We start from the raw sequence: 16,049 nt of genomic DNA, 5'->3' as shown, positions 1-16,049 counted from the left end.
CCCCACCGCGTACCAACGGAATCAGATTTCTAATGGTTTTATCTTACGGGCCACATGCATGCATGTGGGTTTATGAAATGATGAAACCAGAGTGGATTGCATGATAAGACAAGACCACTTATCAAAGAAAAGTGCATCATAGAATGCATTTTGAGCACTTAAACTCTCTATACTTAATAAACTAATAATTAGTTGTCTGGAGTCGGCTCTGTACTTCCGTTTTCCATAACAAATGTCTTTGCAGCCGACGTGTCACATTGGGATGTGTTGAAGCTTGTAGATCTGCAAATGCTAGGGTGCAGTAGTTGATATTCTTGCATATTTATAGCCACCATTGTAAATAATTCAGTATATCTGCCTGCAAATGTTTCTCCTGTTTCTTTGAGTATAGGTCACACAAAGTAAAACATACAGAAAAAGCAGATTCAATCATAGAAACATTGCGCAAGGCACGGGTGATTCTAATTGCATCCATCTCATGTCAGACCCTTGTGCTGTTGAGGGGGAATGTGTGAGGTGCGTGCATGTGTACCTTGCACTCAGATAAGGGGTGCGGTGCATGGGACATGGGATCTCACCCCTCCACCACTCACAACACTCACCGATGAAGAGGATGGGAAAGGTGATGAAAAGGAGGAAGACATGCGGCACAACGTTAATCGCGTCCAGGAAACAGCCATTGTTCAGGACCCCCTGGTCCACTTTGTACGCCTCAGAGTTGTTCTCGCTCCCGCAGAACGCCAAGGACATGATGGAGCTGGGACTCTGCAGGGGGGGGGGGGGAGCAAACGAGGAAGAGGAGCGGAAGACAAAGGAGAGAGGGACAAAGAGAAAGATGAAATAGCTCTCAGAGCATGTTGTCAATGGTAGGAGTGCAAACACAGCTGGCGTCTAGGTCCCTGTGGGTTCCAAAGTGACCCCTTTCTCCTTGCCGTTACATCCTGCTTCCCAGTGTCTGATCCAGAGTGCGGAGAGGAGAAGGAGACTGAGAGAGAGCTGAGAGAGAGAGAGAGAGAGAAAGCGAGCCAAGAGAGAGAAAGCGAGCCGAGAGAGAGAGAGAAAGCGAGCTGAGAGAGACAGACAGAGAGAGAGAGAAAGACAGAGAGAGAGAGAGAGAGAGAGAGAGAGAAGGCAGTACTGTAAGTCACAGTGGGACGCACCGGCTCTCTTTCCTCTTTGTTGATCTAAGCAGCTTTCCCGCGCAGAATTGTCAGAATTGCCTGCATCGAGTCTCCCTCCAGTCCACGGTCAACATCCTCTATAACCAGCGCTATCTTGTGCAGGAACGCGTGCGGCAGACATACTCGCTTGCATGCTCACACACGCACACTGGTGCCTCAAATAATATGACACAGAGATATGATTAGAGAGTCATGCTGCCCACGGTGCACCTGCTGTTCCTATCTTTGCCAAAGAGATTCCAGAGTCAGCCTCATGGGATAGCAGATTCGAGTTATGGGTTGATAGCATTCGAAGAGGGTGCACGGGAAGACGACCGGAGGCAGGCTGCATGCGAAGGTGGCAGCCTGCTAGAAGGTGTAATGGGTGCATGCACGGTAGGAACGTGTGTGTATGAGAGCGGGAGAAGGAGAGAGAGAGAGAGAGAGAGAGAGAGAGAGAGAGAGACTCTGAGAGAATGAGTGATGCCAATGGTACGTATGAAATCATGTACAAGCTCTGATCTAAATCACCAAACCAACCAAACCTACAATCTTTTCAGTCCTGTTTGAAATCCCGCTGGATCTCTCCTATTTAATCTGTATATGCTACCCCTAGCACAAATAATAAGCAACGTATTTACAAAGTAAATTACCATACTTATGCAAATGACACGCACATCTGGTACTCTTGATTCCCCCTGTCATCAATGACTGGATGTTGCAAAAACCTCTTCAATTAAATCAAGATAAGACTGAGATAATTGTTTTTGGATAATCAGAGACAGAGTTTTCACCGGTCTCTTATACCCAAAAGCCAGGTGAGAGATCTTGGTGTTGTCTTAGACTCAGAATTAAATTTGAACAGTCATATAACATCTGTAATTTCATCTGCCTATTATCACCTTTAAAATATTACAAGAATGATATCCAAGCAAGACCTATATAGAAACTCTTATACATGCTTTTGTTTCCAGTAGACTGGATTACTGTAATGGTCTGCTCACAGGACTTTCAAGAATAGCTCTTCAACAACTCCAACTGATTCTGATTCTTACTCCCAATGATGTCTAACAACAGCTAGGTCTTGCCTGGGCATGAGCTGTGCTGTCACGTTTATAGGTCTTGCCTGGGCATTAAATGAGCTGTGCTGTCACGTTTATAGGTCTTGCCTGGGCATTAAATGAGCTGTGCTGTCACGTTTATAGGTCTTGCCTGGGCATTAAATGAGCTGTGCTGTCACGTTTATAGGTCTTGCCTGGGCATTAAATGAGCTGTGCTGTCACGTTTATAGGTCTTGCCTGGGCATTAAATGAGCTGTGCTGTCACGTTTATAGGTCTTGCCTGGGCATTAAATGAGCTGTGCTGTCACGTTTATAGGTCTTGCCTGGGCATTAAATGAGCTGTGCTGTCACGTTTATAGGTCTTGCCTGGGCATTAAATGAGCTGTGCTGTCACGTTTATAGGTCTTGCCTGGGCATTAAATGAGCTGTGCTGTCACGTTATATTATTAGGTCTTGCCTGGGCATTAAATGAGCTGTGCTGTCACGTTATATTATTTATTTTATCAAAGGTGGGAGTATTTGTTCTAATTGATATGCTCCTTTATATTATTTTAATTGTATCTATTAAATTCTCTATTAATTTTAAGTGCATTGTTGCACTGTGTTTGTTTTTATTCTGTAAAGCACTTTGAATTGCCTTTGTGTGCTATAAATAAAATTGCCTTGCTTAGTTTGAAACTCTTCACTGAAAATAACAACATTGCATTGCAACGCGTTGTGAGCTTGTACATCTGCTATTTTAGCCCAACGTTTTTCTTATTATGACATTCCCAGAACAGGGATGCCAGGTTTCACATGGTTTAGTAGGTTCTACAGGGGAAGATATACTGCTCTGTGAAAGGTCAATGGTCAAGCGGTTTGAATATGAGGGACCGTACACAGCAGCATATCTAGATGACGTGCCACATGATCTCTCATCCCGACACCCGAGCTGAGGGGAACCGGTCCCGACACCCTAAATCAACCCACTGACTTCCTGTCCCACGCTGAATACCTCCCTGTGTGGGAAGTTGGGAACATGTGAGAAGCCATGCTCACACTATTACACCATGGGGACACTGTTTAAAGGAAGTTACACCTGGAGGACTGTTAATAAAAATGACAGGGTAAACATATGAAACACAAATAAAAACTAGAAATGCACTGTGTCGAGGTGCCAACTTGTGCCTTGCACACAAGTAGGCCATGCATACTTGTGCGCAAGCAGAGCACGCAATTACTGCTACTAACTAATGTCTATTACAACTGCTGTTCTAAATCCTTTAGACCCGTTATTGACCTTATACATACCTTGAAGCACACCTTAGCTACGTCACCATCAACAGCCAATAAGGGACCACCATTCTTACCGACATACATACATGTATACATACATACGTTATCTTTTACTCACCCAACATCTGCATTACTTAATTTACAAGAAGTCTACACTATTAGAGAAGGCAAAATAATGATACAGCATGGATGGAATTGTGGACAAAATCTTATCCAACGACAACAAAATATTCTTTAGTTTTGTGTCTGAGAGGCTAAATGTCATCAAGGGTACAGGCTTTAGTTCCGAGACTATTATTGGTCCGACAGTCATTAGACTGTCAACCTACCTCAAACCCTCAAAACCGCAAGCACGGGAGCATAATTGGTGGTCCGTGGCACAAATGCTGAATAAATAATGGGCCTTGATATGATGAAACGGGTTGAAAACCACTGCCTTAGGGGATGTAACCTCACAAACAACATGCAGTAATCCTGGTCTCCAAACTGCCTCCCCCAGCCAGCCGGGGCGCCTGCATGATGGAGGGGATAGAACTGGTTGGAATAACGTGTTCTCCTCATGCATTGAAGGTTGAAGGAAACATGAGGTCAGTCCTGATTGCTCTCCCCAGGTTGTTAGAGGGAGTGTAGCATAGTAGCACCCAGGATTACACTAGACAATTGACACTGGGTGAAAGAAATGGTTTACAAAAATCGTGGGATAATAATAATTAAATAGAATGCATCTCTCTAGGCAGATTATTGCATCAATGTAACACACACTTACCTCTAAATATATAGAGTACAAATTCATCATGCAAAAAAATATAATTAGATATCATTTCAAGGTAGCCTACTGTTCAGGTTAACGAAATGGACCATGCCATATCGCTGACCGGATAGAACGTTGACAACACACAATTGCAATATGCCCAGTTGGAATACGGGCAGAGACTTCTGCCTCAGCTCTGACTCAGTGACTCTCTACAGTTTCCTCTCTAAATAAAGCAAACAACTAATCAAGAATAGGTTATTAGTACCATTGCTTAGTAGCCTTTACTTTACTTTGTTTATTTTGACGGGAGAAAGCATATTAATTGACATTACAAATACAGTAAATGCAATGTAAATACACCAGATTTAGCAAAGATGCTGATTTTCATCTGCAGTCCTAAATCCTAAATCTAGGATTATTTAAAAAAGGAAGCCAGTGGAAAAGCTGCATTTAGACAGAACCTCAGATGAACCGTGTAAAGCATCTCTGTGTGGAACTAGAACTGCACTCTGTTTGACTTTTCTCCGGAATCCTCGGAAGATAGGCTTAATGCCTGGAGAACGGATATTCAGGAGGATTTAACAGTGGAACAATGGAGTACGGCTTGTGCACAAGCTCAATCCCAGACTGGGAATACTCGTCTAAAACTTCTACAATACAATTGGCTTATGAGAGTGTACATCACACCAGTTAAACTTAATAAGTATAATTGTAATATTCCAGATGTATGCACCAGATGCGGTGAAGATAGAGGCACATTGTTCCACTGTCTGTGGTCCTGTCCAAAATTGATGGAGTTTTGGGGAAAGGTCGGGCAGGAAATACAGAAGATTTTGTCAATAAATATTGTACCAGAACCAAAGTTCTTCCTGCTCGGTCTATATCCAGAGGGACACAAGATAAAGCGTAATGAACAAATGTTTATAGATATATGTCTTTTACAAGCTAAGAGAGTGATAGCATTGACCTGGAAGAGGCCAGACAAACCAAGTATTACACAGTGGTTCAGGGAAGTGTCTTTATGTTTACCTTTAGAAAAGATTGCATACATTCTTAAGGACAAACAAGAAATGTTTCAGGAGGTGTGGGGCCGTTTTATAAGATACATAAAGAACAATAATTTGTCACATTTAATGGATGGAGCTGAAGAGGAGTAGTGCTGTTGTTGTTTTGTTTTGTTTTGTTGTTTTTGGTTATTGTTGTTTTGCTTTCTTTATATCAGTAATTGTCTTGTACTGTTCATTGTTGTTGTTTTTTTTGTATATTTGTATTGTCATTTGTGTGTAAAAAAGGAAAATAAATACATTGTTGGGAAAAAAAAGAACTTCACTCTGTCGAGTGCCTACTTGCGCATTGCACACAAGTAGGCCATAAATGGCCTACAGTGCGCAAGCAGAGCGTGCAAGTACTGTCGACCGCTACGAACTTTCAAATCTCAGCCTCTCTGTGAAATATTGGTTTCAATATTGAGTTATTAGGTTTAGTCATGTGCTATATACGTACCTAGTCATTGGAGCCGATCGGCCGATAAAATAACTAATTGTAAAATGACTTATACTGGATCTCTTGTCCACTAGTCCCTTCCTAACATTTTAGTCTAGTTTGTATTTGTTGACAAAATTGTCAGTATATTTAGTCTTAGTTTTAGTCATCATAGCTTAGTTTTTATATAGTTTCCATTTAGTTTTTGTTTTGTGGAAAAAGGTAGTCGACTTCGTCTTAGTTTTAGTCGACAAAATCAACACTGGTGTGCAGACAGAGAGCTCTCAAGCCGAATGTGACGAAGGGTTTTGTTACACTGCACTACTGCTACTGTAGGACACACACATTTCACCATTGTAAATATCTGCATAATGGACATTGAATCAACCTCTAATGCCACTGGGTTGATTGTAGACCGCTAGATTAATGAACCAAATACATACGTATGTAGGGTTATTTTGAATTAGAAAATGTGCAGCACATTTTCTAATTCAAAATAACCCTACATAATCTGATAGGCAGTAGCTAATAGGTTGTTCTACATTTCTTGTGGTAGCCGGGGAGCCAATTTGAGAGGACCTGTGATGTCATGACATACTTTTTATTTGTATTTGTTCTATTCATTTGGTCATTAAGGTCCACAGAATGAGAGGTCTGCTCTGCCGGCCAAATGTGCTGACCTCATCACATTTGTGATGACGGCTATCGCCGTTTTTAGGCCAAGGAGTGTTTTTCGTGCAAAACTAATGCTTGTAATGGATTCAGAATCATGAAAACCTGCACCTAGTTTGACATGTCACATGCTACTTAAAGTATGATGAAATGTTGCCTTATATTGGTTGTCTATGGTGTGTATACAAAAATGGCCATAACTTTCTTTTCGGGATGTTTCCGGCAGAGCAGACCTCTCATTCTGTGGACCTTAATGACCAAGTGAATAGAAAAAACACAAATAAAAGGTATGTCATGACATCACAGTTAATCCTTAACCGTTGAGCTTTTGGGTCTGTGGCTCCCCAGCTATGGATACCTTAACTACTTTCAGAATGATGTGTATTAAGTTATTAAGCCTATTTGTTTCACCAGCTGGGTATCTTAACAAAAGCTCAATCATTACATTCTCAGTAATCTCTCAAGACATGAACATAAAATGGCACAACAGATGAGTTTTGAGTGCAGTTTGTCCATTACATCAAAGAGAGCACTCACCATCTCCATATTTAACTTTCACACGGTTGTTTTATTCAGGCATAACATGTCCTCAGCCACATGAAAATAATTTTAATATTGTGTCATCCTTGCTGTTTACTGTATATTTCACATATACATTTGCCAAATTATCAATAAAATAATCAATCACATTTTGTATAAAGTCACTATAGCTACATTTACTAAGTAGGCTAACTTGCAGTGATTTGAAGGGCTTTGTACTGTAGCTCAGTTTGATGAAAAGTAGCTTAGAATAGCTAAATGCTTAACATAGATTGACCAACATTGTTTGAAACGATGATGGCCATAGGAAAAACATAACTACAGTAATTAGGCAACAATTCCAAACAATTAAGCGAGTATGTAAAAGTAACCTAATTTGAATTATCACTCACATCCACGAGCACTTACCGGTTTATACCGTGCGCCCATCTTCAGAGAGGCTCCCACCGACTCCAAGAAAATCTTGACAGTAGTGTAAAAATGTTCAAACAGAATGGACAAGAGCTCAAACGTCTAAGACATTGTGCAACACGTGACGTGCAGGCTCACTTAGATCCAAATAAACGAATATGCGAACCGACGTCAAAGTGAAAACAAAACACGTGTCAAAAATGTAATCTCATGAGTGCAGCTGCACTTCTCACGTTCCTCGTTTTGGTTGTGAGAATCCATCACGTAGGCAAATAAAGACAAAAGAGCCTGAGCCAGGCGTGGAGCTGTCCACGGTGCTGAAGACTTTGGGATCAACGATCGAGGCCGCCCTTTTGACATGGGCTAAATGCTGACAGGCTACGACGATAGCCGTAACGCTCCATGCGATGCTTACACTGTCAATGGACTGCAGTCACGTATGCCATTATGAACCATGCATGTCGATGACTGAACATAGCCTAGTGATTACATAACAGCTTAGTAGGATTCTGTTTTAGAGGCTTGCATAGAATCCAAAAGGTGAACAACTATGCGGTTGCACACACAATACACATTTTAAATCACAGTGCATATCCATTTTGCATTCATTAATTCACATTATTATTAATTCAAGCTAATCGAGTAATGAAACATAATTATAGGCTAGCCTGAATCCCTTTGTGGATGTTGACTAATCTTTCTAAGAGTTTATACGTAACTACAGTAACAGTAACATATGGACGCTGGTATTAGGTATAGTTATATAGGTTCAGGGTTAGATCATAGTCTATAAAGAACTAAAACGATGGCTTGCTCTGCAGCACGACACTATTGCCCCCTGTGGACATAAATAATTGCAAGAGGCTGCTATGCTTGACTTGAGGGAATCAAGTCGACTGACAGAAACCAAGAAAGCATTTTAAAACAACACTGTACAGTAGTGTATTGTGTATAATATAAATAGGGGTAAACAACTATGCACCAGAGGGGCAAATGCAAGCAAATAAACCTTTATTGATTGTTGGAGAGGCAGTTACAGTGGAGTTCTATATGGACAGAAACTTCCTTTGCAAGACATGTGTGATGAGATATGATGGTAATACACATCAGCAGATGTTTTGACTCAGTAAAATCAATAACATTACAAAAATATTCTTGTGGTTTAGTCTTGATGCACTTTAGATCTTGAGGAATGAATCAAATGAAATGTGATTGACATGAAAGTGACTACTGTAGAGTTGTGGAGAACTATACAGTTTCTTCTGGGTGATTCTGGTTTATTTGGCAGCTTATTCCTAGAAGAATGTCCTGGAGAGCAAAAGAGAAAACATTTAATCAGTAAGGCGTAACAAAGAATCAGATCTACGTTGGACAACAAGAGTTGCTTTATAACAGAAGGCCAACTATTAGGGCATTTGAACACTAATGTGGGACAGTGTCTCGCTTTGTGGGACGCCTGAAAAGTCTTGGAAATGAGGGACTGTCCCACACAAAGGGGGACATCTGGTCACCCTGAATTCACTGCAAAAAAACAAATACAATATAAAAAAGTAGGTAAATGAGTAAGATGTGTGTTGTTTTGGCATGTTTAATGTCAGACCAACACACATGCAGAAGATTTTGACAAGGATCATAAAAGGTTTTAAGTGGAGTTCAGAGTATGTCATTTTTGTAATCTATTGTAATCTAACATACAATGTTTTGTGTATTGGACTTTGCAAACATCTGGTCATCTTGTCTACTCAATGAAACACATAAAACCTTGGGACCCCAAGCCTCCTTGTTTTTGGTGAAGCCATTACAGTTAGTTAGTCAAAACTAAACATGTATTGCATATACTCTTAGTGCATTTATCAAGGCTGTCTGTCTACTACTGCTATTTATATCAGTCAAAACATGTAACAGTCCATTGGAACATCATCAATCAGAACAACTGCTGAAGGCTGGCAGGTGGCTACATTTATTCAAAAACCCATGGCATTTGCCCTGGGCAATTCCACAGAAGCCATGCTTAGGGTTGCATATTTGTTTATATATGGCTTGCTCCATTACTCTGGTCGCAGATAAATTATGTTAGGATGGGCCAGTGTTGCATTGGTGGGAAATCTCTTCATGCAAATGAGACGTTGCTGTTATGATGATAAAGCTTTAAGACAGCCGAAAAAAAGAACACTGTTCTTCAACAATACTCTATAGACTAAATACAATTATCTGACATACTATGCTAACCTTTTTGCTTTGTAATGTTGCATGTTACTGTCCATGCGGTATGGTATGTAATGTATTGTCAGTATGTATATTATTATAAACATTTTCACTGATTTGAAGTCCCATCCCTAAAAGACTTGCTGTTATTTCTGATTGACAGGGAGACTGTCACATGTGATCAGGTAAAAAGAACAAAAGAATGGGGCCAAAACAGCACCACACCAAACACTCCACCACCCAACCCCCCACGTGCAATAGACAGGAAGCTAACGCCGCTGACGGGTACATGTATTACCCCGATGAGGGTGAGGTAGTAGGAGGCTACAGTTGAAGTACGTAGCCATGTCTGTATACTGACGCACTGCCTTCAAACACCATTCTATTGGCAGTGGGACTGACTGATGCTGATTTAGGGCTGAACACATGCGTGCGCACACACACACACAGACACAAAAACACGACACAACGAATCTCAATACGAACAGTACAAAGTCATAAGACACTTAAAAATGAGTGCATGCAGCAAACTACATTACTTCATTAGAACAACAACAATTGGAACAAGAAAAACAAAAAACAAATCGTAAATGAGATTAGCGGAAGTAAGCGACTGATTATTACACTTGATTAAAATGCGGTAATTCTATTGCAGGGGTTACGTACACTTCATCTTCGTAGTCTTTTGGAGGGGACATCGCCACCACGAGGTCAATCCAGTCCTGAAGATACAAAGAAGAATGAATCGTCTCCAACAACGGTTTCATACAGAGCAGAGCATCGACTGAGTTAATGTTCTATAGGCAGAGCTACATCAATAAAACTACAACAAATTAAAAGTAAACAGCATTTGACATGATATGCAAAAGACAAAGACACAGGCCTCTTTTCACAGCATTCGACATGCTGACCGAATGTTGGCAGGAGGAGAATCCCTATTCACTTTGCTACCACATCAAACAATCTCTCTATATACTGTATATATGCGCTGCATCTTGAAAGAACAGGTGGTTGAATTAATGTACTACGTACCCCTCCACTATTCCAGGCTCTAGCCATTGAATTCTGCCCTTCAGTCAATGAAGCATCAGTGAGGATCTTCCCATTAACCGCCATGATCTCATCTCCTGGCACAACACCACCTAGAAACAGACACAATCGATTGAGAACCAAACTGCACAGGAATGTTTTGGTACACCCGCGGAGCATACTTACAGACAGACAAAATGCTATAGTTGATTGTTTGTATGACAGCACGGTGGTTGCAGCGGTAGAGGGAAAGGTAGTGTATGAACTATGAACACAATTAACACACTCTCGAAATTAAGACCAGAAATATAAGAACTCTCAGAGAGAAAAGTGTCGGTAGACAGGACTCATACAGACAAATATTAACATGATCAATTTGCCATCTGCTGGCAAACTTTTTTTTGTCACCATAAATCATACTGTTATAATGTAATGACAATTGAATGCATTCTCTGTAAACAGATAGGGCCTGGGATTGTTCTCTGCTGAGAAGTACTACTCGCATAACCTGGTGCACATAATAAACAAGAAGACCTCCATTTTCAATTTCCATAACAAGAGAAATGCTCACACTCACGCATACACGTACACACACTTGATTTATGAATCATTGATGACCAGATAGATAAGCACAAGTAATACTGGGCAAAAGTGACTGAAAGTGACCCGAGAGACACGTGCACACAATTGTTTCCATTGGAAACATACATAGGAATAAAGCAAGACAGATGATTTCAAGACTGGATCTGTACTTACAGACACAACCGCAAGAATGCCATATGGTATATTGTATGGTAGTAATATGTGATGATAACTAGCAAACTAACCATGCCTGTCAGCAGAGCCTCCCTCGTACACAGCTGATACCACCAACTTCCCAAGTGGAGAATCCACCCCTCCTTCTAGAGCCAGATCAAGATTTCCAGACTGAAAAAGGATGAGAAAATAAGATGTGGGATAACTGGGATTGCAGCAACCTCATTTCAACCCATGTCATGTACGAAAAATCGCTGATCAATAATGCATCTAAGCTACAACATGTCTTCACACTTCACAGGAAGATAAGGTAATAAAGGTAAAGGTAATAAAAGATATTACCTTTTTGATTTTCAGTAGTCTCACATCTCTCCCAGCAATCTGCTCCACGGAGAACTAATTATGAATGTGTCAAAGAGCAAAGCAGAAAGCAGGAGAACGACAAAGTAAGACACAGCACTGAATGAATACAAATACAATAAATATATGAATCTTTCCACTGAATTGTTCTGTGGCCTTCAACAATAGAACAGTCTTGTAATAATGATAACAATGTGGGACAGTATGCAATCAAGACCTATACTGTATAATTGCTGTGATTTATGACTTGAGAGAAAATGAAAGTTCAGCAATACTGTGACTGTATTTAATCAGTGTCATTGTTAACAGATCTTTATACAGTAGTATAAAGATCTGTTAGAGAGAAAATCACATTTTCTGTGAAATTCTCTCTAACTGTGTTTAGTGCATTTTCCACACGGAGCCTGATACCAAGCTCATTTATACAATACCATTGAGTAGGGATCAAAGTCTTCTACGTATTTATGAAATACCTGAAAGACAATCAACAAGAGTGACATTAAAAGAGTTCAAGAGACCAATGGGGAAATCAAAAATGAAAACAAAACAGCACACAAAGGAACATAATAGAGATCCTTGGTGCTGTGATTGCAGTGATGTCACGTAGTCAAATGGCTGACCTTTACAGAGACATGTGTGTAGTGAGTTGGATAAAATTTCCTTTGACAACCAGTTCTATGGTGGGATATAATCTTAATGATAAAGTGAGGTGACCTTTAAAATTGTCACATCAATATAAAAAAGTATCCCCTCTGTCTTTTCTTTTAACTAACACAACACGGCACAAGTGCACACATTAATCATTAACAAAACAAAAACAAGTCTAAGGGAAAAGAGATGCGCCTGTGGGTAGCAGCAGGACAATCTCTGGCAAACACACTTCATTTAAATTGTCCTTTTCAAACGTTTTCTTTCCTGTGGAGACAGCAGTCTGCGCGAGATTAATTAATTAAGATTGATTAAATCTTGACTGAATGTCGTAATGAGGCCGTCATTCACTGCAGCAATTTGAACACAAAGGCGTCATTTTTTACATTGTGTTTGAAATCAATGAAGGGGCAGTCATGTTGAAGCTACTGTGTTGTTGTACCTAAGGGGTACAAATCCAAGTACAAATCAGGCTAAAAACAGTTTCATATTGTTGCGAATCTTTGGTCTGTAGAAGTAGGTCGGGAGTGGCTTATTGTCGGTATCAACCGGTAACAATGCGGTCTATCCCCGTTACAATGCGCTAGACCCCTGGGAGATGGAGTCTATCCCTGTTACAATGCGCTAGACCCCTGGGAGATGGAGTCTATCCCTGTTACAATGCGCTAGACCCCTGGGAGATGGAGTCTATCCCTGTTACAATGCGCTAGACCCCTGGGAGATGGAGTCTATCCCTGTTACAATGCGCTAGACCCCTGGGAGATGGAGTCTATCCCTGTTACAATGCGCTAGACCCCTGGGAGATGGAGTCTATCCCTGTTACAATGCGCTAGACCCCTGGGAGATGGAGTCTATCCCCGTTACAATGCGCTAGACCCCTGGTAGATGGAGTCTGTCCCCGTTACAATGCACTAGACCCCTGGGAGATGGAGTCTATCCCCGTTCAAATGCACTAGACCCCTGGGAGATGGATGCCCACACCTACCATCAGCTCCCAGTACTAGATTTAAAAAGAACTAATGCACTGACTGAAAAAGACACGCCAAACAAACTAATCCAGAAAGATCAGTGAACTGAGATAAAGGAAATAGATTAAACCACGCGAACAGGATTACTTGTGCTGTCTTTTCTCTTGATTTAAATTCCGAGTTGTAAGGCACCATCCGTTTCAGCATCTCTGGAGGCTACAACACAAGTAGAAGATAGAGCAGTGAGCATGAGGCCATGCAGAACGCCACAATGTCATGACCGCTAACACAAAACACAAGCAGCACTTCAGCACTATCTCAAATTATTAGACTTGACATATTCCATAATAGTTTCTCAGTGTACTTGAGGGTCATAATCGCATAAAAATAATAGCACAACGTACAGATTGACTGAAGCCTGTTTTGTGCGCTGCGATTGGTTGAAAAGTGGGTCATGCCGTAACGTGATTGGCTGGAGGATGTGTCGTTGGCCAATTATTTGTCTTTAAAATCGGTGGTGATCATTGGTGATTGGCTACGGATGTCGTGTCAATTCCGGGGCTGTGAGAGGGAGGCTGAGCTTTGCATAATGTAGATGGGAGGGTTGCGTAGTGGCCCAGAACCTCTAGTTATTTGCATTTACTTACGAGGTAACTATTACTTCTCCACATTGATAAATGGTAAATGGTAAATGGTGCATATATATAGCGCCTTTATCCAAGGCGCTTTACAGAGATTGTGCATTACATTCACCCATTCACACACACATTCATACACTGATGGCAGCGGAAACCATGCAAGGCACCAACTAGCACATTGGCAATTTGGGGTTCAGTGTCTTGCTCAAGGACACTTCGACAGTAACTCTGGGGGAGCCCGGGTTCGAACTTCACGGTTTCCATCCAGCCACTCTACCCCTGAGCCACCACCGCCCTGATTGATACCTTCGGTATACTCTCTATTTCATTTATTGTTTGCCTGCGGGATAGCAGACATTAATTTCTCATGAGATATAATAACCACAGAATAGTTTGCCTGTCTGGGGAAGGAGGACAGGACGTGACTATGATGATGGGGTCATCCATCATATTTGTTTCCTGGGTGTCAGGGATTTATTATCCAGCCAGACAGAGACATGCTGTTAATGATGACCAAAATAGTGGGAACCGGTTTTGGCATAATTTTCTCTGTAATCCTTAATCCATTAAAACTGGGAAAGCATCTGTGTCATTTTAGATTTGAGCTAAAGCATTATTTGTGACCAGATTTGACTGAGAGCCTGCCATCGCACAACCTCCGGCTTTTTACCAGAGGAGAAAAACATTTTTTTAATCCAAAATGAGTTAATAGCACAGGCAGACTCTTCACATACTAGAGCATGTCTGAAATAAGTGCAGAGCTGAAATGCAAATATGAAATACATGCTTAAACATGTAGCTAGGTGTAATGTTAGAGTCCACATAAGTGAACCTTTCAAGCCTGTTTTCTCAACTCGCTGTTTTCTGCAAGACATTACTCTATAAGCCATATCTCCAAAACTGGTGCGTCAAACTGAACAGCCAATATGTCAATTTGAAGCCATGATTCCCTGCTTTCATATGACATGAAAAAAAACGAAAATTCAAAAAAAATCCAATGGCAGTCCCTCAGTCAAATTTGGCCACATGTTATACTTTGGCTATTCAAAAATAGCAGATATACAAACTCATAGCGCGGCAAAGTGACATGCTTGTAGACGTGCTATTTTTGAAGAATCGTGAACAAATAGCAAAACAATAGCAAAACTTTGAATATATTGTTTTAAAGCAAATATTTTAACTCAAATCTTTGCTTCTGGGGGTCCCTGGAACAAAATATTTTGAGATGGTGTCAGCGGTCAAATACATATAAATTTGACGGTCGTTGAACCACTGAACTTTAGTTTATCAGAAAAGACATTTGTAGAATCGGCCTGAGGTCTTAATGGGTTAAACAAGGTGAAACCGGAGGTGGGTACACAGTACAATGTGCTTCTCACCAGGCCTTCAGAGCGCAGCGGTTGTCGAGGTGGTTCGGGGCGTGGTTGGACGTTGGAATGGGGCAGCATGACAGGTTTGGACATAGCAGGGGCTGTTGTTCGCCTCTGGTTGGGGGGACTGGGCGCTATATGCTATTGAGGAAAAGAGCCACGATCTCATTACATGCAAGAACGTTTAAGGGGTGCAGCAGTTAATCGAACTAAGAGATTTCATCGACTATAAAAAAGTAATTGATTTGAATAAAATAATAGATTTAGAAAAATAGCGAAAACAGCAGATCTGTGAGCTCACAGTCACAATATGTCGCAAAGTGACGTGCTGTGAACTCGTAGCTCGGCTATTTTAAAGTATAAAGTAGAGCTTACGTGGTTAATCAGAGTAGACTAATCAATTTAGTCAGTTATAAAAATTAAAAAAAATCCATAAAAATAAAAAGAATGATAAAGAAACTTTTACTTGATTCATTGGAAAAGTAACTGACAGCTAAGAAAATAATCGATAGTTCCAGCTCTAAAAATGTAAGTTATGATCGGGTTGCATTCAGAGTTGCAGAGGTTATCCAAACTAGCAATGAGAGATAGGCTGAGAGAGATTACTAAAAGAAAAGAAAAAAAACATGAGTTCTTCTGCACACAACAGCCACAGTGAGAAAGTGTCTGTAAAAAGGGGTTTGTGAACTCTATTATGTGACATTTACAGAGACTTACCAT

General features: G+C 40.8%; 2 protein-coding genes across 3 annotated transcripts in view; both read right to left on the bottom strand.

Annotated features, from left to right (window-relative positions):
• abcc8 (ATP-binding cassette, sub-family C (CFTR/MRP), member 8) overlaps positions 1 to 7,575 on the bottom strand; it is a 129,396-nt gene extending 121,821 nt beyond the window's left edge. The window contains exons 1-2 of one of the 2 annotated variants that reach the window (XM_079501909.1): positions 7,353 to 7,575; positions 603 to 765 (exon numbers count right to left, since the gene is read on the bottom strand). In XM_079501909.1, coding sequence (XP_079358035.1) covers positions 603 to 765; positions 7,353 to 7,373 — 184 coding nt within the window. In that variant the 5' untranslated portion in view covers positions 7,374 to 7,575. Of the gene's footprint in view, positions 1 to 602; positions 766 to 1,160; positions 1,319 to 7,352 lie in introns of those variants that run through there. The other variant, XM_079501910.1, reaches the window with a different exon arrangement.
• A 788-nt stretch (positions 7,576 to 8,363) lies between these two features.
• Positions 8,364 to 16,049, bottom strand: part of ush1c (Usher syndrome 1C) — a 29,702-nt gene continuing 22,016 nt past the window's right edge. The window contains exons 15-20 of the mRNA XM_079501373.1: positions 12,137 to 12,178; positions 11,688 to 11,741; positions 11,417 to 11,516; positions 10,593 to 10,702; positions 10,227 to 10,282; positions 8,364 to 8,663 (exon numbers count right to left, since the gene is read on the bottom strand). Of these exons, the coding sequence (XP_079357499.1) occupies positions 8,651 to 8,663; positions 10,227 to 10,282; positions 10,593 to 10,702; positions 11,417 to 11,516; positions 11,688 to 11,741; positions 12,137 to 12,178 (375 nt within the window). The 3' untranslated portion in view covers positions 8,364 to 8,650. The remainder of the gene's footprint in view (positions 8,664 to 10,226; positions 10,283 to 10,592; positions 10,703 to 11,416; positions 11,517 to 11,687; positions 11,742 to 12,136; positions 12,179 to 16,049) is intronic.

Source organism: Electrona antarctica (genome assembly GCF_951216825.1).
Source record: "Electrona antarctica genome assembly, chromosome: 5".
Taxonomy (NCBI): Eukaryota; Metazoa; Chordata; class Actinopteri; order Myctophiformes; family Myctophidae; genus Electrona; species Electrona antarctica.
This window is presented reverse-complemented; position numbering and strand designations above follow the sequence as displayed.